Genomic DNA, 22,407 nt, shown 5'->3' on the forward strand with positions numbered 1-22,407 from the left:
GAAAAACGGGCCCCTGTGTGTTTCTCGGTGTCTACCTTGCAGATTTCTGTGCCAGATAGCAAATGGGATAACCATTTCCCCCAATGTCTCGCCCTCAAGAATGTGAGAAAATACTGCAGGATCATTTTAACCGTGCGCAGATTACGGGTTTTCTCAATATTATAATATTCCACACAATAGTCTCTTTCTGTAACAGGGGGAAAAATCCTACATGCACTATCCTGCAGTTGTGAAAGGTATGGCTTTGTGCACTATGCTTTGAGGTTGCTGGAAAAATGTAGGCCTACGTAGGTCATATTTACCATTTTATATATTATATATCTTCGCACATCTATGGATGTATGAATGTCTATCGTTCTGTAAATCTATTGTAGGTTCTATTTGTACAGTACTGTATATTTCAGTTCTGTCTGTACAGTATATTTCAGCATGTAAAGATGTTTCCATTGAGTGAGGAGCTTAAATAACTGTTCAAGCTAAAACTAAATGGCAGTGGGTCTGCCATAGGAACTTAAATAAAGACGTAAAAGCCACATTGTATAGACCTGAACATCCCACAAGCTAATGTGAATCAAACAGCGCCCGTCATCTCGGGGGCAGAAGTGACCCTATACTGCTGCCATTCTCACCCATGTCCAGTGCCAGTCAAAAAATACCCCTCATTATAACGGGTCACATGGCCGAGTTGGAATGAGCGAGAACCGCCCTATGACCGTGGCTGCCTAACCAGTCACCAAAAGAAACATATACTTAGCTGCAATAGCATGTGATTTGGCCTGAATGGGGATATGCCTGCGTTTGCTCACAAGTGCACATTTTCTGACCTCTGTGGAATAACACCCCAACCTTTAGTCTGCTTATAACAAGCCCTACCACTGTTTCCATACAAACAAAAATTTCAGGCGCAGAAATTTTAACACATTCGATTCTGACTTTTGTTTTTTTTTTGTTGTGTGTGTGTGTGTGTGTGTGTGTGTGTGTGTGTAGAAGCAGCAATCACACGACCGTTAGTCTTTCAATGGCTTCCATGTGTAAGTCTTCAAGAGGGGGGGAGGTCCATCTATCTGGCTTTATAAATTCTCAGAAGACACAGAAAGTAGTTTTTTTTTCCTCAGAGTTATACCTTCAGGACAGAGAAGCACTGCTTTATGTTTCCCTTTTTCCTACAGTTCGTGATATACAGTCATGTCTTAAACAATTTTTACATGATCCGTTGCAGGTGCATCCTATCCGGTGTGCTCCACACGAACAGCGCTACTGTGAGTAGCCTGTGTATTAAAATCGCCCGAAAAAAAAAGCCCCAATCATGACAGCTCTGAGAAATACGAGCATGAAGCCACATATCACTGTCACGCAGGAAACGCCTGTAGGGCATATATACGCGTGATGAACGAGCGTTAGATCCTTGTCGAGATATTTACGGATCACATAATGCCGGTGTTGCATAAGGGGGATTCTTACCTGAGTCGATGGCCGTGACTATCAAGGTGTATTTCTCCCGCGCCTCCCTGTCCAGCGTGTGAATGACGCTGAGCTGGCCGCTGGACGAGAGGCTGAACGCTCCCTCTTCGTTGCCACCGCTGAGCGTGTAGCTGAGCTGACCGTTTGAACCCTGGTCATCATCCCTGGCCACAACCTATAGATAGAAATCACAGACACCAAAGGCAGACATTTCAGAGTGAGCAATGAGTCTACATATTACATACTGCCCCCATATATTTCATTACATTACATTACATTACATTACATTTGGCTGACACTTTTTAACCAAAGCGACTTACAACATGGTAAAACATTTAAGCTTTTAAGAGCACATCTAACAACAAATTAAAACCACAATAAGTGCACCAATGAGTGTAGTAAGTGCATAAATATACTGTACATATCTATATATTTAATGGTTTAGGGACCCAAGCTTTTCCTCAGGCAGATATTTACTTATCATCCATATGCTGTAGATCTGACGTGAGATGACAGAAGCCAGAGGCTGTATGGGCACTTTAACCCAATGTTGACAAATCAAATGCAATCTGTGTGTGGTGGACTTTTCATTTCATGCGGGCGACTGTACATGCAGGTGCTTGGCAGCGTTTCAGCGCCATTACCGTGTGATTAGAGTAACTGGCTATAATTTCCCTCGCTGACCAAATCTCATTCACTTTGCTGATTGAGGGGGTCACATTTCAGACATGTGTGTACACAGGCATGCTTCAGCAGTCACCGACTACAGAGCGAGCTACCCCTAAAAGACTACATTGCGGATGTTGGTTGAGTCCATCAAAACGTCGCACAACGCTAGAAACGATGGCCCTAAAAATACCCGGCGAAATGCACGAGGGCAAGACTCGATGCCACAAAGGTGGCATTCAGCGTGGTGGAATTGGCCAAGCTTCCCCCGAGCTTCCCTGACCAAAAGAATGAAGGCAAGGTATAAATCTTGGGCACCGCAGCAGGGCTCATTAGCGACTGCCCGCACCGCGCGGAGAGAGCTTGAGCTCTTTTTCCGGTACGCCTGCCGCACGGAGGGCGCGCTCGCTCGGCCGCCCTGGCAGAGCCGCTCTGGCTGGCGCGGAGTGGCGTGGCGCGGCCCGCGGTGTTTGTGTGTGGGGGCGAAAAAAAAACCCCGCCGCCACTGGGCGACGTCCCAGCACAGCTGCGGCCTCCGCTGCCGCCGCCGCCGCCGCACTGCACCTTCATTTCCTCCGAGGTACGAGCCTCGACCGCGCAGAGAAGACTGTGTTGCCTTTGTCACTGGAGAGCGGAGCCTCATTAACGCAATTTGGGTAATTTTGGATTATACGGTTTCAACAATATCCTTTTCAGCGATCGCTGCTGTTTCGCAAAAAGTTCTCTTTTCTCGCTACGTTTAGCAGTTCCACTTGCCTTAGACCTGTGGTTTTATTTGTTCTATCATTTGTCAAATGTTCAGATTTCAGCTTCATTTCCAGTTTCTGTTTAAAGTCTAAATAATCACCCCGGCTCTGCAGCGGTTTAAAATGAAGTACAGCGGAGGTCCAATTAAATGTAGAGTGTTTGAATAACCCTGTCTGCATTAAAGGGCCTGGGATTGAGAGACTGACCTGGAGGATGTTTTTGGGCAGTTTCGACAGGTTCTCCTGGACGTTGACGTTGTACGGCGACAGCTCGAACGTCGGCGAACAGTCGTTGACGTCGGTGAGGACGATGTTGACGGTGGTGCGGTCCACCCTCGGGCTGCTTCCGCGGTCCGCCGCCTGGACCACCAGCGAGTAGGATGACCTCACCTCCCGGTCCAGCTGCTTCGCCACGGAGATGATCCCCGTGACCGAGTCGATGCGGAAGTCCGTGTTGGTGTTCCCGCCGACGATGGAGAAACGGATCTGCCCGTTGGTGCCCTCGTCGGCGTCGCTGGCGTACACCTGGAGCACGTCGGTGCCCGTCAGCGTGTTCTCCTCGATCTCGATGTCGTAGATGTTCTGCGAGAAGCTGGGCGTGTTGTCGTTGACGTCCAGCACGATCATGGTCACGTCCATGGCGGACGAGAGCGGCGGCTCGCCCTTGTCCGTGGCCACCACCGTCAGGGTGTAGTTGGCCAGCTCCTCGCGGTCCAGCTCCCCGACCAGCTTCACGTCCCCGTCGATGGTCCCGATGCTGAACTTATTCCCAAAGGGCCCGCGCAGGGAGTACTCCACGTAGCTGTTGGGCCCGCTGTCGGCGTCCACGGCGTTGGCGGTGAACACCACCGTGTCCACGGGCGTGTTCTCCTGGATGTAGGTCATCTTCTGCGACGTGAAGCTCGGCGAGCAGTCGTTGACGTCCAGCAGGATGACGGACACCTGGGCGGTGCTGGTGAAGCGGGCCGCGGGCGGCTCCGCCATGTCGTTGACGGTGATCACCAGGTTGTAGAACGACTGGGCCTCCCTGTCCAGCGCCTTCTTGGTCTGCAGGGCGCCGGTCTTGGAGATGTGGAATTGGGCCTGGGGATCCCCCGAGGCAATAGTGTAGAACATCTGGGCATTGGGGCCTGGGTGAAACCACAAAAGGAAAACACAGCATTAATGAGAAAATGACTAGCAGGGCAACTTGAGAAGCCTTTAAATGTCACTTTATGATTTCTAAATAAATGTGCAATTATACTACATGGCATTGAAAATAATGAAACGCTTGTAAGATTATACCGGTGATTAATCTTAATAAGCTGGGGTCTTAGAAATTCTGCAATGCCAGTCAAACCTCAAATTGACCTAAAAATGAATATCAAGAAATAAACATAGTTCTAATGAGGCGTGTTATAATTAAAATAATTGGATGATGAGCATCAGTAATGATATGTACATTATATTTTCCCCACCTTCTAGGGCTTTGAAAGGACACATACTTAGATATTACAAATATATATTTTTCAAATAGACTTTTACTACATTAAACATGTTTAATATAAAGAGGGTGAGTGTTTCTATAAATTTCCCCTTTTCTAAGAATAAGATTATATAAAGTCATATTATTTTATTATCTAAAACATTTTTGCAGACCTAGTGAATGTATAACATAGCCCAGTACTCTCTGCCACCATGAATGGCCTGAATGTTGAAAAAACATAACAGTGTATAACATTTCAAATTAGATTTGAATGGTGTTTAAAATGAACATAGATGTAACCTTGGGGCAAGGATATCAGGGAGATCATATGTTCTGTGTAGTTCTTATCTTGTATCTAATATCGCCCTGTTTCCCACGCAAGATGATAATGCGAATACATACGCTGATATATTTATTTTTACTCCACTTGACTGACAGTCATTGTACTCCGCTGGACCCCTGGATATTTGTGTTTGCACAATTGCTATAGCTCGTCAAGTTCTTATCAGTTAGCATTTCCACTTATTGTTTAGAAAAAAAAACAGCTGTTGCTGACGCATTCTCACTACTACAACTACTGAGCGAGGCATTTCTTTGTCATGCTAAATTATCGCCAACAACAGGGCTACACGCCATTCCTGGACTGATAAGCCCACTTGTGACCGTGAGCACCGTTTAATGGGCATTAATCATTCATTGGAAAAGACACGCTGCACTAAAAAACCTCCCCGAAACGATCAGATTTTGAAACTGGAGCTAATCTCCTCGTCGTCTCCCCTGAGCCGGCGCAAATGGGTTTCAATTGAGCGTCCGTAATTCAAGTCAGTGGGCTATTCATGTGGACACTGTCTCGGCACCTTCCCACAGTCCGTCCCAGCTTTCTATTTACTGTACACAGGCAATCTCCTTATCAAAGGGCCACGTCGAACGGGGCGGCTGTCGGCTTGTCTCCCTCCTTGCTTCACCAGATGCCGTCCGTGACAGAGGTCAAGGCTCAGGAAGTCCCAACAATGATGTTTTCTTTTTTTCTTGTCGCTTTTTTTTTTAGTGGTAGGCGAGGCGGTATCATGAAGAAGACAGGCAGCGGTTTGCGGGCCCGGCCCAGACGGAGGACCACGGGGTCGGCCCGGTGCAGACAGAACAGGAGACCTGGCAGGAGCAACGGGGCGGGGAGGGAGGGAGGGGGGCGGGGGGGGACTCGTCCCGGCAGGAATGTAGGTCACGGTAACCACATTAGGGGCTCCAATTTAGCAGTGACTGCACCACGAGAGAGGATGACGCTACCAGGACGACATGGAGACAACTGAACTTCCTCTTCAAGCTACTCCTGTCTGCTGATGGACGTCAGTAGCCCGAGCACAGACGGACATTTCAACTAACCACCTTTTACATAATGGATACATCTACAGTATCGATCTAAATCTAGACAGTGCTTTTCCCTTATAATTCATAAATGAAATATAATAATACCTGCTGTTCAACTGCAAAGCATTTAACTATCTTTTTCCATAACATCAGTAAAGGTCAACTCTTTTGAGTAATAATAGGCCTTTGGTTGGTGACGTACCATCATCAGCATCGCTGGCCCCTACTGTGAGCACGTTGGACCCTGGCGGCAGGCTCTCGGTCACCGATGTGCTGTAGACGCTGGTGTTAAAGATGGGAGGGTTGTCGTTGACGTCCAGGACGTTGAAGTAGACCCGGACAGTGCTGGCCTGTCCGCCCCCGTCCACCGCTTTCGCGGTGAGGATGTAGTACTGCTGAGACTCGTAGTCCAGAGGCCGCGTTACGTTGAACACGCCCGTCACCGGGTTGAGCAGGAAGGTGTTGTCTTCGTCGTCCTCCTCCAGACAGTAGGTGATTTCCCCGTTCACCCCAGAGTCGGAATCGCTCGCCAAAATGGCCGCCACAATGGATCCTGAGGGAAGAGAGCGCGCAGAGTAATTAAAGGGCATGTGCCTTAGCCTACACATCCTACATGAAATGAGAGACGCGGCAGACGGAATAATAAAAGTTTGACCACAATAACCGACCACTGAGATTCAATGAGATGTTACTATTACAGGCAATATGGTGGCTATGGAGGGCGGAACAGCGGGCTACCTGGCGCAGTGTCTTCGGGGATGTCGAAAGAGTATGTGGCCCTGGAGAACTTGGGGGTGTGGTCGTTGACGTCGCTGACCGTAATGTTCACCCTCATGTCGGAGGACTGCTTCCCGTCGTCGGCACGCACCAGCAGCGAGTACTTGGAGCGGCGCTCGCGGTCGAGCTTCTTTGTGGCGATCAGATCGCCGGACTCTGGATCGATGCGGAAGCTGTCGTCCGCGCCGCTGATGATGGTGTAGGTGACCAGGGCATTGGGTCCCTTCAGAGTGAGAGAGGGAGAAAGAGAGAGAGAGAGAGAGAGAGTTGTGGGGGTGTTTCTTTTCAACAAAAATATGTTGCAGATTCACAAATAGTGCACATCACTCATAAACTGTAGTGTAGGATGTGAAGAAACAGTATGTATATCTGGATATTAGATCTAGATCTAGATCCACTTTTCATGCATTGTAACTGTACAAACGTCCCTTACATTCAATCTCTCGCATCTGCAAGCAATGGCAATGGCAGACATAATAATGCATAGTGCTATTTCCTGCGAGATTCAAAGCAGGAACCCTTCACTTGTAAACTTCTGCTGTAACCTCCTGTGACTTCCCTCCACAGAGCACTGGGCCATTTAAATCATTACATGTGTTAAGAGAGTGCAATGGGTTTTTCACATGCCATACTTACTGAGACAATGAACATTTCCGAGCCAAATTCATTTATTTTGAAGTTCATAAGATTAGCTAAATCATCTGCAACACTGAAAACTGTCTCCGCTGAACCATTTCAAAGTGTATACTACATGCCAGTTAAAAAGAAGTGTTATGGACGAGACTTCCACAAACCGGTATGCTTCCAATAAAACAGGCTGTCTGTTAGATAGGATACCAGTTGCTTAGAGCACTTAACCCAACGCAAGTCAGACTATGCACATAATCAACATCATTTATGAGCAGATGCCAGAGGTTCATATGCAAATGTGTCTTCTGGAGAGCACATTTCAGGATTGAATGTCCACATGTGAACACGCGAAAAAGAAAAGGAAAAAAAGAAGAAGAAAAAAAGAAAAAACAACAGGATCTGAATGGCTGAATTCTCTCTGGAGTTGCTCCCTGTCTTTGAACTTTGGGGCTATAGTGTTTCTCTATAAATTCAACTAATAGATCCCTTGATACCTGGGGTAAGCACAACCGTTAAACATGTGATACTACCGCCAGCGAGAAGGGAGAATGTAATATGACAGCTGAATAATTCCGGTGACAGATCCTGACGTTCCTATTTGTGCGGAGGACAATACCAGCCCAGACAACTGTCTCCAAGTGTTCTACGTTTAGAAACAGATGCTGCTCTACTTCAAAGGATGCCTCTCACCAAGCTGTCAAGATTATTTTTACTCATAATAAAAAGACAAAATAGATTTTTTTGTCCCGTCCAGACAAAGCTTAGTCCAGTCTAAACCATTAGCGGGATCTTGGCACTTTTGGGTAAACCAGGGGGGGAAACCAAGGTATTTCCTAATCGATTGTCAATCCTCGCTGCAATTACTAAGGATGGGGAGGATCCTTACCTAGGATTGAGATGGGCCTGGGTAAGTAGACAAAACTCATGTCTGGTCTAAAACAGACTTTCCTCATGGCCATCCACCAGAATGAAAAAAAAAAAAAAAAAAAAAAAGCGCAGCAGTGTTATTCCACAGAGCTGCTGTCATCGATCAAGGCCCACAGTCTGGGATTCCCATCAGCCACCTGGGCTGCAACCAGACTCCGACACCCTCCGTCAGCCAATTAAAATCGCTGATAGGGTTCAAAAGGGAGAGGAGGTGGAGCGGGGGGGAGTGGGTGCAGTGCAGAGGGGTTGAAAAGCCGAGCTTACCGTCTCTGACAATGACCGCCTCTGTGACCCCCCCCCCCCCCCCCCACACACACACACCCCTGCCCCCCACCCCCCATCTCACTAAAGACTTTGAGGCTTTTACAACCTTCCCAGGGCGCAGTAGGGAGAACAAACCGAAGCAATTAAAGAGCAAAGCGGCGGCTCCGAGTCAGGCATAAGGAAACTCATTTAGCGGCCCAGAGGTTTGTAGGGTTAGGGGGGGGCACGGGGGGCGGGGATCAGCTAGGGGACACGCAGGAGGCTGGGGTGGACGGGTCCCCGGCAGGAAATTGACCTTCCTGTAATTTGACCGACTGCTCGAACAAACGCAAAGAGACACACACACCGTCAGGCCCCCCGAATTACAGACGAGTGCTTTATTAATGTCAATTGGTGCTGTCAACCAAAACAAATCGGTCTGGTGGAGAAGCGGGACTTAAGATAATCTTTTGGGGGCTGGTGTGATTGAAAGCTCTTGATAACATCATGCTGAAAGGTCTTGTCATAATATGTTTTGGAGGCCATGAAAGAGTGGATGTAGTAGTTCGTCTACTTATCCCCTATCAGCGTGTGTGTGTGTTCCGACTTTCAACTCAACTGCGGAAATCAAGCCTTGCTCTTTCCCCCTCTTTTTTAATAGCTCCTTTGTCTTTGTAAGCCTAGAATAAAACTAGGCATGCATCAATCTTCAATGCAGATCTTCTGATGTGACACTTGTCTCATTTAAAGCGACGCCCTCGCTAGTGATTAATGACTTGTGGTCGCTTCTTCTCTTCCTATTGAATCGATGACACGCAAAGAAGAAGAAGAAGGAGAGGAAGGAACAGAAAAAGAATGAATCCTTTTCTCTCTGAGATGACTTAAGAAAGAAAACCAGAGCCTCCCCACTAATTCACCATCAGCCCTTTCTCTCTCTCTCTCTCTCTCTCTCTCTCTCTCTCTCTCTCTTTCTCTCTCTGCACTGGAAATGGGTGTGACAAAAACGGATGCGAAGAGAGAACGGCACTCATTCAATCACACATGAGTTGCACATGTGGTGCCATTAAAGGAGAGAGAGATCATTATGATGTCTGAATCCGGGGAGTCAGCTGGCCAGCAGCTTGAGAGTTTGGCTCGGTCTCCCCATATCACACATGTGGCCCCTCTCTCTCTCTCTCTCTCTCTCTCGCTCTCTGTCTCTCTCTTTCTCCCTCTCTCTGCTCTGTGGGCCTTGAATGCTTTCCGTACACTCCGCGTGTCTGTGTGACTTGGGGTTTCCAAAGCGCGCGAGGATGTGGGCAAAAAAGTTGGCCGACGCGACTGGGGCGACTGAAAATAACTCCACACGCAGGCTCCTATTTGGTGACCTTTTTGGGTCCTAAGCCGCCTTCCCCTAACCGTCATTTTAAATGCACCGTCATAATGGGGCGAAATATGACGCGACGTTAAGCATTCGGTTCTGGCTGTTGACAGGAAGGATGCATCTGAAGACCGAAAACACGCTGTGCTTCACTTAGCTGAAAAAGAATCCACCATTTTCCCCCTGCTTTCTGACAGCAGGGAAATAATTCCATGGCTTGGCCCAGACTGCCATCTATTAAAAAAAAAAAAAAAGACGATTCCAGAAATGCTTTTTCGCCATCAGACCATCAGACTTTTTCTCACATTAAAAATGCTCCAGCGAAGGGTGAGTCAACAACCCATGAATGTCGTGGCCTCATAAGCACTAGTGTATGTCCACATTCTCACATCCTGGGGCCTGAGCAGCAACGACGAGTCCCATTACCCCCCCCCCCCCCCCCCCCCCACCCCCCTCCACTGGGCTTGTCCTCGCTCGCTCACGCTGGCAGTGTGCACACATGAGTCTGCCGGGCCCAGGGAAACCTGCTGGGACCGCCTGGTTTTCGCTCAGCGCTGAATTTTTATGTCCACATCCTGCCACGGCTGCGAGAGAGAGATGGAGACATTTTATAATCGGGCCCGCAGCCGGTGATGTAATGCACACTACAGGGCCCGCCGAGGGACTATCTGTGCGACGAGCGAAAGAGTCGGCCCGACACAGCGGCAGGGGCCAGAGAGAGAGAGAGAAGAGAGAAAAATCAGACTCCATTTTTTAGGGCGTTCAGAAGTCTCAGGTGTCGTCGGCCGGCACTGCGAGGGCAGACGGGCTAGTATTCTTACAGCCACCGTCCTTAGGCCAAGAAAAGTCATATTTGTGGCCGGACAGTTGGTGAGAGAATTATTAACTTCATGACTTGGACGGCAATGAGAGACATCGCACAAGAGGAAACCGGCCTCCTCTTCCTTGATTGCTGAATGGTACACTGTCTTACTCCTACTACAGACAGACTCCTGCCTGTTCACATGGGTCTTCCTTTCATACTGGAACGAGGTTGAGCATTTTCAACATCACTTCTTGGATGTCCTGAGCGTGATGCACTGTGGCTGATGTTTTGATAGCATTCGGCAGGACATAGAGCCAAATTCGTGCTTGCACGGGATGTTCTACCTTGAGACAAAGCTCTTGAAACCACAACGTTTGCTGGTTATGCTATTAAACGTTGGAGTTCATCAATATTCATCACACATCCATTTTTTTTTCATAAAAAAATGAAGTTTTTGGGAACCTCGACTAGTGCAAAAAGACTGCTGTTTGACTTGATCTATGCTGTTACCATGGAGACAATTTATCACAGCTAACATCCTTCACATACTGTAGACACACGGGCTGCCAGAAATATATGCACTGTATATGAAAAAAAAAAGAAGAATTCCTGGGAGAAACGTACCTCGTCAGCATCCGTTGCTGTTAGCTGCATTATCTTGAATCCATCACCAATGTTCTCCTCGATGGTCACATCAAGAATATCGGTCGGAAAAACAGGTGGGTTGTCATTGACATCCTGCAGCGTTATTTCCACCTGGAGGAAAGAAAAACAGCGCCATTTCCATGAAAACAGAGCCGAACAATGCCTGCAATAGTGTTTAAGTGCCCCGTGCAGTCAAATGGTAAGTAGCCGCAACTGAGCAGCACACCTCATAAATTAGACGATAAAATGACAAATGATACCGTGTATTCTCTCCTACAGTTGCGTGTAAAGGCTTCTCAGGGCTTCCAGCAGGCCTGACACTAGTTATATCTCTTTCCTATGGAAAGGGTGAGGATGGGTCTCGCCCATCAGATGTTGTTTATGTTTCTGACCGCTAGTGTTTTCCGCATCGTAATAGGCCCACTCCACCCTACACCAACTAGCGAAGAAGAAGCCAAGTGTCAGTGAGTGCAGATGCAACATCCGAGATGGAGAGAGAGAGAGAGAGAGAGAGAGAGAGGGAGAGACAGAGTGAGAGACAAGAGAGAGAGAGAGAGAGAGAGAGAGAGAGAGAGAGAGAGAGAGAGAGAGAGAGAGAGAGACAGAGACAGAGAGAGAGACAGAGACCTAAGACGGTGTCGGATTATTTGTGAATGGTCCAGAAATATCACATTTGCAGTTGTATTCTGGCAAATTAAACATGATCCTGTAACGTCCTCTAAGGTAAACATGCATTTCAAAGCCAATAAACAGCCTGAGGTTCGAATCAAAACAGACATTTGCTTTGCTGTCTCTGTTTATTGCTTCTCTAAATATGGAGAAAGGGTGTTTAAAATTTGGAGCATTGCAATGTCCATTAATGCTGACAGTTATTTAAGTAATCACAAAACAAACGTGCGCACTCATACACAAATACACACACACACAAACACACACACACACACACACACACACACACACACAGACACACACACAAACACATAGGCAAAACAAAAAATAAGTCTCTCACTCTCTCTCACTCTCACAGCCTCAACAAAAGTTCCTCAAGAGGCATTCGCCCCCGCAGACAATGGGCTCTAAGGATATAGGACCACCGACTGGAGAAAAGGAGGAAAGCTGAGGGTGGAGGGGTGACGGGGTTGGGGGTTGGAGGGCGACCGAGTGGGTGGGTGCGTTTGTGCCCTATTCATTTCTCCATTGACAGGAAAAAAACAGGGTTCACGTGCACAGCAAATCCACTGACTGCCGCTCTCAGCAGGCCCTATACAGCAGCCCACGGCCATTCAGCGCTTAGTTTATTAAAGAAGATCCCGCAGCAAACCAGGAAGTCAAACAATACCCAGCAGAGTGTATTAAAGATGTCAAAACCACTGACTCTTGACTGCATTTCAATTAGATTGGCTTGTGAAAGGATTTTTGGTCTTTTTACTTTGTGCCTCTGAGCAAAATATACATACATATATATTTAACGAGGGGCATCCACATTTCTATGTGTCTATGACTGGAGTGTTTGCATGTGATGTATTATACTGAAGGTGCTTTACATAACATCATAACCTCCTGTATGGTTCTGTTCTCAGTTGGGCTCAGGATTATTTCAGGTAGGCCATGTTAATTTTGTCACCTGATCGGGCGTGCAGTATGTCTCCAGTACTGGACATATGCTCGGTGGGTAACCCAGTCCAGGCTGTACGTCGCCAGTATGGTCACTCACCCCCTCTAGTGTGTCCATCTATCACGAGAATGCCTCTTCTCTCTGATCACTTATTAATTTCATTCCGACCCGCAGCCTGCGTGCCTTGAATATAGATATGAGGATACACACCCCACAGACCCCAACCGATGCCAGTGTGAAAAGGATCATGTTTTTTTTTTTTTGGGGGGGGGGGGGCACACCTGCAACACCAGGCCCCATAATGCATAATGGAACAACGAAAAAGTCAAGAAGGGGCTGCGCTGCGCTGCGCTAGGGGTCGCGTCGCTAGGGGTCGCGCCGAGCAGCGGGAGCGAGCTAAGTCAACAAGCGATGAATATTTATCCCCGCCGCCGCGTCCCCTTGATGTGTAAATAATGCAGCGCTCGTTTTCGGCGGAGGACGTTAATTAGGGAAGAAGCGGTGTTATGAGAAATAATTACGGCGAGTGCTTTTAGTTTATATTACCACACGAGCCCCCCGCACCCCCCCGAGACACCCCCCATATCAAAGAGCTGTGTGAAAAATTCATCGGAGGAAAAGGAAGCGAGGTCAGGCGGGACAGACAGACAGAGAGAGAGAAAGAGAGAGAGAGAAAGTGAGAGAGAGAGAGAAAGAGAGAGAAAGAGGAGGGGAGGAAAGAGAGGGAGGGGGGTTGTTCTCCAGCAGATCTGTCGGTAAGGGCCCGGTCTCTTTGGTCAGCACAGGTGAGAGCCATTAGTTCACACGGAATAAAGATTGTGTTTCACAGACCACTGTTTCGGGTTGCAGCTGCGGACTGGTTACCGAGGTCCATTATTTATCAGTATTTATCAATGATTCACACACACACACACACACACACACACACACACACACACACACACACACACACATATGCAAAGAGAGAGGCAATGAGAGAGAGAGAGTCTGAGCATGTTTATGATACCTCATATACTGTGTTTGTGCACATGAATATGTATGGAAAGTGAGATTAGCACAATTATGCAATGCTCTAGTTATTATTTGATCAACTACTGGAGAGAAAAATCATACAAATCCTATCATCTAGGACCATAGTGCTGCGCATTTCTACCTAATACAGCCTGTCACATTCTGTTTTGCGACACAATCTGCAATCTTTCTACTCTGAGATGGAACATGCAGTTACAACTCTATGCTACAACAGGACACTGCATCCGGGCCTTGACCTCTGCTTCAGTGTTACTCAATAAAGTGGATCAATGCATAAGGGGAGAAACAACTACTGTATATTTCTTCACATGTTGTTGGTAGGATAGCTTGCCACCATAAGACCGTACTTATGCACCAAAAGGGTCTGCACCAGACTGCTTAAGACACCCTTGGTGTCTATACCGTGTAGACACCCAATCCTACATCAGGACACTGGATCCTCTCCACGCAGTCTTGCTCTGTGCCTGCATCCATCTCCTCGACACACAAAAGGCACTTCTTGGACCATACTTCCATTTCATAGCGCTGAGGAACAGTGTGGCTGACTACACGTGCACTTTTCCCCCCAAGTGTCTCATAGTTGTGATGTGGCCAAGAGCGCTGCACAAAAGGAATGGTAGAGGGGGTTCATGGACGAGAAGTTCATTCTTCTTAAACCCCCCCCCCCACCCCCCAAAGACCCGACACATATTCACAGACTCTCTGAGTCAGTCGGTTTTCCTTCCAAGAAAGGTGTAGTTAATTAAAGCTTGCGCTGCGATGGTCCGCTTTTCAACATGAGTAATACTTTCGCTTCAATTACTTCTGTACGGCCTCTTGTTCCATAATGAAAAACATAGAACGTCAACAAGGGTGAGTCACTTTCAGCATCTTACGAATTATATGAGCGGGTCTTCCTGGTTCCCACTGATTGCAAGCCTCGATCTGCTCGAGCAGATGAGTAGGAAAGGACCACTTAGTGCATGCAAAAGTCATTTATTGGGCTGTCCAATTCCGCCTAATCTCCCTGAGTGAAAATTGAGTAGTGACATAAAATGACCGGGACTGGACTCGACGGGTGTAGCAGACAGCGGCAACATTTGAGACAAGAACATGGTTCTCATTGGCTATTTCGCACTAAGCACTTCATCATCAGATGAAGCCAAAGCTCCAGACCACTAAAAGAAATGACTCAGGGCTTGGCCATAAATAAAATAAACGGTACAAAGAATTCTTGTGATGCCAGAAAACAAAACTTGATACTAAAACCCGTTAAACCATGTGCTGATTCTATTAAAACCGATTAAAAAAAAAAAAAAAAAAAAACGAGACAGAAAAAAAGTTGGCACGGACTCGTGGAGACGGAAAACAATATTTGTTTGCAGCGAAAATGACGTTCATTTGAGGAAAGGTTTGGCTCAAGTGTAAGTGCGGGCTATGTGCAATTTGAGAGAGCTGGCGCCCGGAGAGAAAGCTGTGTGGGAAAGATCCCTGGAACTCGGCTCTGAGCTTTAAAGGTATGTATGATAAGGGGGTTCAAATCTGCCCCAATGCCCAAAGAGAACAGCTGTCTTCTCTCTGGTCCTCCTGTGCTGTGTTATGACTTACAACCTTTTTTTTTGTCTCACTGTCCTTAGTATTATTCCAGTAGCTGAGTGAAAATATTATTAAGTTCCTATCATCCAAGTCATTAATGCTCCTGCCACAAACTTTTGGACAGGCAACTAAGAGAACGATGCTGACAGGGACCTTCAGACGAAAAGGACAAAGTTCACCCTCAGTCCTCTCACATAGCGGCGCCCCAATGTCTTGACGCAATTTCTTAGTCTCTCCTCAACAGAATCTGCGTCCAGACTCACAAACTTTCAAAATCCGGTCTAACTCTGGGTTATTTGCACTTCTTAATCTGTAAAGCGTATGGCACAATCATTGTGGACTTGATGAATACCTTGCTGTATTTTCTGAGAATCCTACAGGCTAGTATAGGGGGGGGGTGATATAATGGTATGTGCAACATAACTCATCCCCCTTGCCTGACTCGGGAGGCTTTACAGACAAAGACCATCTTTATTTCCCTTTATCTCCTTATTCTCTCCATCCTTTACTCTCTCTGTCCTTCTATCCCCCCCTTCTTACTCATGTCATTGTTTAGACATTGCGTCAAGGACTTTTGGGTTGTAGATTTATGGTGATGTTAGCTTAAGAGCTGGCGGGTGAGGCAGGTCAAGCACACATTTCTAAGTACCATTTTGTCTCCATTTCTTCCCTTTTCCTTTCAACCTAACGGAAACCCGAGCAAATAGCGCAGGCCGCCGCGGTACCAGGTATAAATAATCCAATCCTCGGGGCTCTTCACACGTATGCAATCACGAGCGGCTAGATTTGTCAAACAAAAGGGCCGTCCGCGATCAATCTTTCCGACCGCAGTCTGCGGCCCAACGCGCCCGCCAGGAGGCCAACCCCACCACTCCCGGGACGAGAGGGTGCCATGGAACGCAGACAAACTTGGAAGGATGCCAGGCCCAACAGCACACAGCTGAAGTGTGTGTGTGTGTGTGTGTGTGTGTGTGTGTGTATGTGTGTGAGAGAGTGTGTGTGTGTGTGTGTGTGTGTGAGAGAGAGTGTGTGTGAGCTGAGGGGTGGGTCAAGAAGAGAAGACAGAAGGATCATCTTCTTCCCCCAAAATCCTCACCAAGAGATGGGGGGGAACTAGGAGGGGAAAAGTGCAACACAAGGGCCTGTGAACGATCACAAAGCACCTTGTCTTATGTAACCTACAATGGTGAAGACAATGCTGCTCAAGTGGTTTTAATAAAAAAGGAGTCGCCACTTTCCCAAAGGAGCACTTCTGCAACCGTTAAAAGACAGTTTGTCTTCTGCGTCTCCTCCAAAACCCCAAGTGGCTCCTGCCAAGCTGGGCTTGTCTCGAAAAGTGTGCAAAAGCCAATGCCTGAACCCTTGGAAAATGAATATCTTGCTATGTGTTTTGGATGGTGAGTTCATCAATAAAGATGGGGCTCTTCTTGGTTTATTATATAAGTGGCCTACAAATTCATTAAACATTCACTGCCTTAAAGGATGTCCAAATATATCGAGTTAGCATATTTTTTTTTGCCTTACCCGCGGTATAAGTGGGTTCATAGTCGTGACGCCTGGCAGGACACAGTTTTACTAAATAACCGTCTTTGCCGCCTCAGGGTCACCACAGTACTGACCTACGGTACTGACCTGCAGTACAGACTCTTTGGTGCTGCTGTTCTTGACTTACTCTGGCTGCTTGGATTTGGAGCAGGCTATTAAAATGATATGTACATCAAACACCTTCTTTCTCCCAAAAGAGATGAAAGCAAAAGGCAAAAGGCAAAAAAAAGAGAAAAAAAATACACAAAGGCTTGTACAGTACAATTGGAGACATGGCAAAACGTGAGAAACTATGCTTTGAAGTTTAAGAAATACATTTTAGTGTGTGTGTGTGTGTGCATTTGTGTGTGTGTGTGTGTGAGTGTGTGTGTGTGTGTGTGTGTGTGTGTGTGTGTGTGTGTGTGTGTGTGTGTGTGTGTGTGTGTGTGTGTGTGTGTGTTTATCAGTTATCCTTGGTGCTTCTGAAATATGCTCATGATGAAATGGAATGGGGCCAGAGCAGGCGGGCGACGACTGAGCAGGGTGCACCAGACCTGCGTGAGTCTCCGCGCCTTATCGCTTCCTCCTCGTCCGCAATTACCGAAGATTGCTGCGCCGCTCGCGTGACGCTGGGCAGGGCAGAAAGGAATAAAAGAGAAATAATGCGCGTGCTAATTGCTTATATAAAAAAAGGAACCTCGACAAAAGGAGGCCAACCAAAACCACATCCTTGCAATGGCCTGACGCAAAAAAAAATAAAAAAAAGTCTCCAGGCTTCGAGAGAACAGTGGAGGGAGAAAGGGAAACAAAAAAAAAAACACCCCAAAAAAACGTGAATCTGTGTAATGCCTTGCTGTGTTCTCCGCTGCCAAATGATTTGATTTGTGCGATTCAGAGTCATCGTAAAGATTTAGGAGTGGAAGATAATACGGAGCACCCCTCGCATTTAGGTTCAAGTTCGACCCCTGGGGATTTGAGCCTGGGGGAGGAGAAAAAAAAACCCTCAAATCTCCGAGCTCTAGAAACAAGGCATGTCTTTTTCAGGCCAGCGTCTACATCCAAGACTTCTGGAAGGGGAGGCCTGGCTTTAAAGAGTACTCCGGCATCTGTTTAATAGGTGCTGTCAAGCGGTGATTGATGTACAAGATTTCCAGCAATAGAGGCCTAAAAACTAGTGATCGCCTTTTCGGAAGCAGAACTTCATTAGGAACAAAGGGAGCAGACTATTCCCCATGTTTCTCCTGCTTTCTTTTCTCTGTACAGTAGCGGTTAACTAGTCATTAGTGATCTAGATCCCGCAAAAAGAACGATGACGGGAAGTGAAGCCACATCTTCTGACCTGTCTCATTTGCTTGGCACCGGGGGAGGTATGAACACTGCCGCAGCAGGGTGGTGTACTGTACCAGAGGGCCCCCCCCCAAAAAAAAAAAAAAACTGCTGTGGTGGCAGAGGCCCGGGGCTGAAAAAACCTCCACTGGTGCAGCCCTGGGGGGGGACGACCGACCGACCGGCTGAGCTGCAGTCTAACCGCACGGCATGGCCCCGAGTCTCCGCTATCTGACTCACTGGGTATGAAAGTGGCTCTCATCTCACATTCAGAGGGCACATTGGGGAGGGAGGGAGGGGGGCGGGGGTGGAGTGGAGAGAGGCTGGAGGAGAGGTGACGGGAGCTGATGGATGTAACTATGGTTTGAGGCGCCTTGAGTGAAAAGCTTATATGCGCCCCCCCGCAGCCTCTGTTTACGTGAGAGTCCTACAGATAAAAAAAAAAGAAGGAAAAAAACATGCAACAATGTGAGGGAGGAGGGCTGTAGAGGGGTGGAAAAAGAGACAGAGAGTGACCCAGACAGGCAGAGAAAGGAAGAAAGAAAGAAAAAAAGACAGAAAGAAAGAAAGAGAGGGAAAAGAAAGAAAAAAAGAAAAAAAGCAGATATATACATGGATATATGGAGATAAAAAATACAGAGACAAAAGGAGGAATAAAAGAAAGATAGCATGAGAAAGAGAGCAATAGAGAGTGAGTGCACAGACTGAGCAGGGGAGAGAGAGAATGGAAGGAGTGGGGGGGGGTAAAGGATAAGGAGGGGGGAAGAGAGCCCAGCAGTCGGTACCTAATCAGGAAGGTTTGTGCACAGCGGCTCTCCAAGCTCCCTGACTGTTTAACAGGCTTGGACGGAGGTCGGGTGGAGAGGACTGCCTCCGCCCTGCACCTCCTGTCGTTTGTGGAGCCCCGCGCTCGCTCATGGCCGGGACATAAACATGCAAATCGCTAACCACAGTCCCACCTTTGTGTGTTTTTATAGTGACTTGTCGCCACAAGAGTTCACACTTCTGTTTTTTTTTATCGCTATTTCTCCACGGCTGGCACCACTGCTTTGGGACAACCCCTGTGATGCTGACGTGAGTTTGGGGCAATTTGGGAAAGTGCTGCCATAATGTAGCTGAATTGCTGCCACATTGAGCTGATATTTTTCTTTTTTTTTTTGCAGGGGATAGTGTAAGTGATAAGGTCAATAGGGCAATCATGCAATTTGAGCTATTTTTAAAAATTACACCATGGGAAAGAGGGTGTGTGAGGAGGTTTCTTGTGAAATGATGGGGTCCACAGACAGTGTAACAGGGATTTCGCGAGTTAAATATTTCAGCTTCAATCATAAAATTCCACTTGGTCATTCCTGATCCAAGGAATAACCTCCTTTTTTGATAGTCGTGCAGCTATTACTCATTTTGCGTACCATACATCTGTGGCGGTCATTTAAGAACTCACAGGAAACGTTTGGCAAGACAGTCAGCTCCGAAGACATTTTGAGAGGAGGGAAGGGGGGAAGAAAAGGGAAAGGAGAAATGTTGATGCATTTAACATGAGGCAGCGTTGAAGAGAGGGGAAGGGGGGAAAAAGGAAAAAGAAAAAAAAGAAGAAAAAAAAAAGATTTCTGCCAAATAACTTGACAATAAGAGACGGTTTCCTCCTACTGCGCCCATTGAGGGAAACAGACTACAGATGAAGGCTGGCTCAGAGCAGTCTGCCTTTCACGGCTCTCACACAAGGAGGTTTTGTTGGCCTCCACACATGTTTAATGTCGGAGTTTTTATCCGGAGGATAGGCACGGTGGGAAGGCCATCCGTCTTAATTTACGGAGAATTTGCATGCTCCTCCAGAGGGTCTGCTTTTTTCGCTTATAGACTCGCGTAAATTAGATGTCACACCGGGGCGCACACACTATACTCTGGACGGAATATTTACACTGAATTAAAGTTCATGTGAGTGCTTTAGAGCCCCAAAATGGAACCCACACATCGCCAAAGCAGCTTACACGGACAGAATTCAGTCTTCTTGGTTATGTTAGTCAACACTTAAGAGTACTCTCCGCTTATTAAAAAAAAGTCATTCATTTGAGCGAATGAATGCTAGCACTTCCTTGCTAAGCATCTTAGAGCTTGAACGCTTTTTTTCGTGGGATGCTGAGACTGATGGATTTGACGTCTTTCAGACAACTACCATGATTGATGAGGAAAAGAATTAGTTTTGTTTTCTTTTTTCCCCCCACAGTTGGAATCATTTCATTAGTGAGGCTCTTCACTTTGCCGGAGCGATGAAGTTGCGCTCATCTTTTGGCTTTGCTGACCACTGCAGCTGGGAGGCCATGCCTTAGACCTCTCCCTCTCTCTCTCTCTCTCTCTGGGTAGGACAAAAAAAAGGAAACGTTTAGAAAGACCGTATGGTAATTTAGTTTCACAGCCACACCGCTTTGTTCCAGTGCACGCTCCAGTGAAGCTGAATGGCTCAAAAACAATCCGTCTCAATTCACTCGCAGGAAACTTATTGACGATTAATGACTAAGTCATAAAAACCCGGGAACTCAGGAAAACGGCTTCCTAAAAAAACAAAATGCACCGTAGAAATGATGGTTTTAGCCAATTTGTCATACTTGTCTGTGCGCTGTCAAACGCACAGAGGCAATGAATTTGGCTAGCTCCTGGGGTCACGTGGGAGGTCGCCTCGAGAGGTCGAAAGGTGACAATTTGTCCCACTGAGAGGTGATGGTCGGGCGAAACTCTGAGGTTGTATTCTCTCCTCCACAGAGCCATGTCATTTGTTTCCTGACCTCTTAATCAACGCTGACGGCCATTTTGAGCCTTTTCTTGGTTTCTTTCTCAGCTCCTCCTCCGGCCATAGAGTTGTTGTGAGGAATCGTGAGAGCGGGTGTCATCACCACAACGGACTGAATTAATAAAACAACAATCATGTGTTGCGGACACATCTTCAGTTTTTACCATCTGGACAAGTTGCAGACGGGCCCCAGGGCATTATGGGTAAAAGGGACAATCTGCAGTATCCCTTCCTAGACAACAACATATGACCAAAGCAACATTGTTTACCCACTGAGACGAATGAGGAATATGCATGGCCGAAACAACCCCCAAAAGGCAGACTGTCCTCATCACTGTGAATAAAATCAGGGAAGAAACCGACCGTGTTTAGTCTGAAGACCAGAAAATGAAAGTCATTATCAATAAATTTCAAGGCGGCGAAAAAATCCAGCTTTAAACACGCTCCGTGTGTACGCCTACCAACACAAACACAACAGGGTCGCCCCAGGCTCCATGGATTCATTAATTCAACATTTATTCAACACTGAAAATGCGCCTCCCCGATTATTATTTCCCTTTTATACACAATGTTTAGTCTGACTGTTTGGAAAAGAGATAAATAAGGCCCGTTTGTACCGAGAGGAAACTCTTAACGCCGGGATCAGGAGAGTGATAGTCAATGGGGGAGTACAGTTCCTATCTCTAGTTTCACAGCTGAATCTTATGAAAAGACTGACCCCTGCACCTCCACAAAGAAAATAGAGGCAAAGGCAGAGTTACCAACGGGGAAATGTTATCAAAGTGGAAAAACAGCGGCGGACCGGGCCACTATTGTGCGGGCCTGTGGGCCGTCACTCTGCAATAGGTGGATTGGAGAGGGTGCGTGCAGGGGCAGGAGAGGGCTTACAGTGTCACACACGATCTGCACGGAGACAGGAGCACTCAGCACCTCCTACCCCCACCACCACACACACACACACACACACACACACACACACACACACACGCATACACCCTTGCACGTACACCCACACATGCACACACACACACACACACACACACACATACAAACGTACACACACGCATACACCCTTGCACGCACACGCACACATACAGTATATACACCCTTGCACGTACACCCACACACTGATACACACTCACTCTCTCTTTCTCTCTTACACGCACATGCAGTCACACACACAGACACACAGTCTCTCTCTTTCACACACACACACACACACACACACACTTTGAGTACTCAGCACCAACTGCTGCCACGCAAAGCTGAAATCTAGCCGGACTCTTCCCATCACCTCCCCTGTCTCCTCCACACTGTCCCCCCTCCCCAGCCCCCACAACCCACCCTCACCCCCACCCCCTCCTCTCTTTGCAACTCTTCACCTCTCCTCCCTTCTCTTCTTCTCTCCCTCTCTCCTCTCCTCTATCTGCAGAGCAGTGCTACGTGTTTGAGCCACCCCC

At 47.3% G+C, this 22,407-nt stretch overlaps 1 protein-coding gene across 1 annotated transcript in view; it reads right to left on the reverse strand.

The window, feature by feature from the left end:
- The window catches only part of fat4 (FAT atypical cadherin 4), a 93,224-nt gene that overhangs the window by 32,681 nt on the left and 38,136 nt on the right, over positions 1-22,407 (reverse strand). The window contains 5 exon segments of the mRNA XM_062524247.1: positions 1,462-1,636; positions 3,081-4,003; positions 5,906-6,256; positions 6,442-6,703; positions 11,070-11,201. Of these exon segments, the coding sequence (XP_062380231.1) occupies positions 1,462-1,636; positions 3,081-4,003; positions 5,906-6,256; positions 6,442-6,703; positions 11,070-11,201 (1,843 nt within the window).

The sequence above is a fragment of the Sardina pilchardus genome, chromosome 21 (genome assembly GCF_963854185.1).
Source record: "Sardina pilchardus chromosome 21, fSarPil1.1, whole genome shotgun sequence".
NCBI lineage: Eukaryota > Metazoa > Chordata > Actinopteri > Clupeiformes > Clupeidae > Sardina > Sardina pilchardus.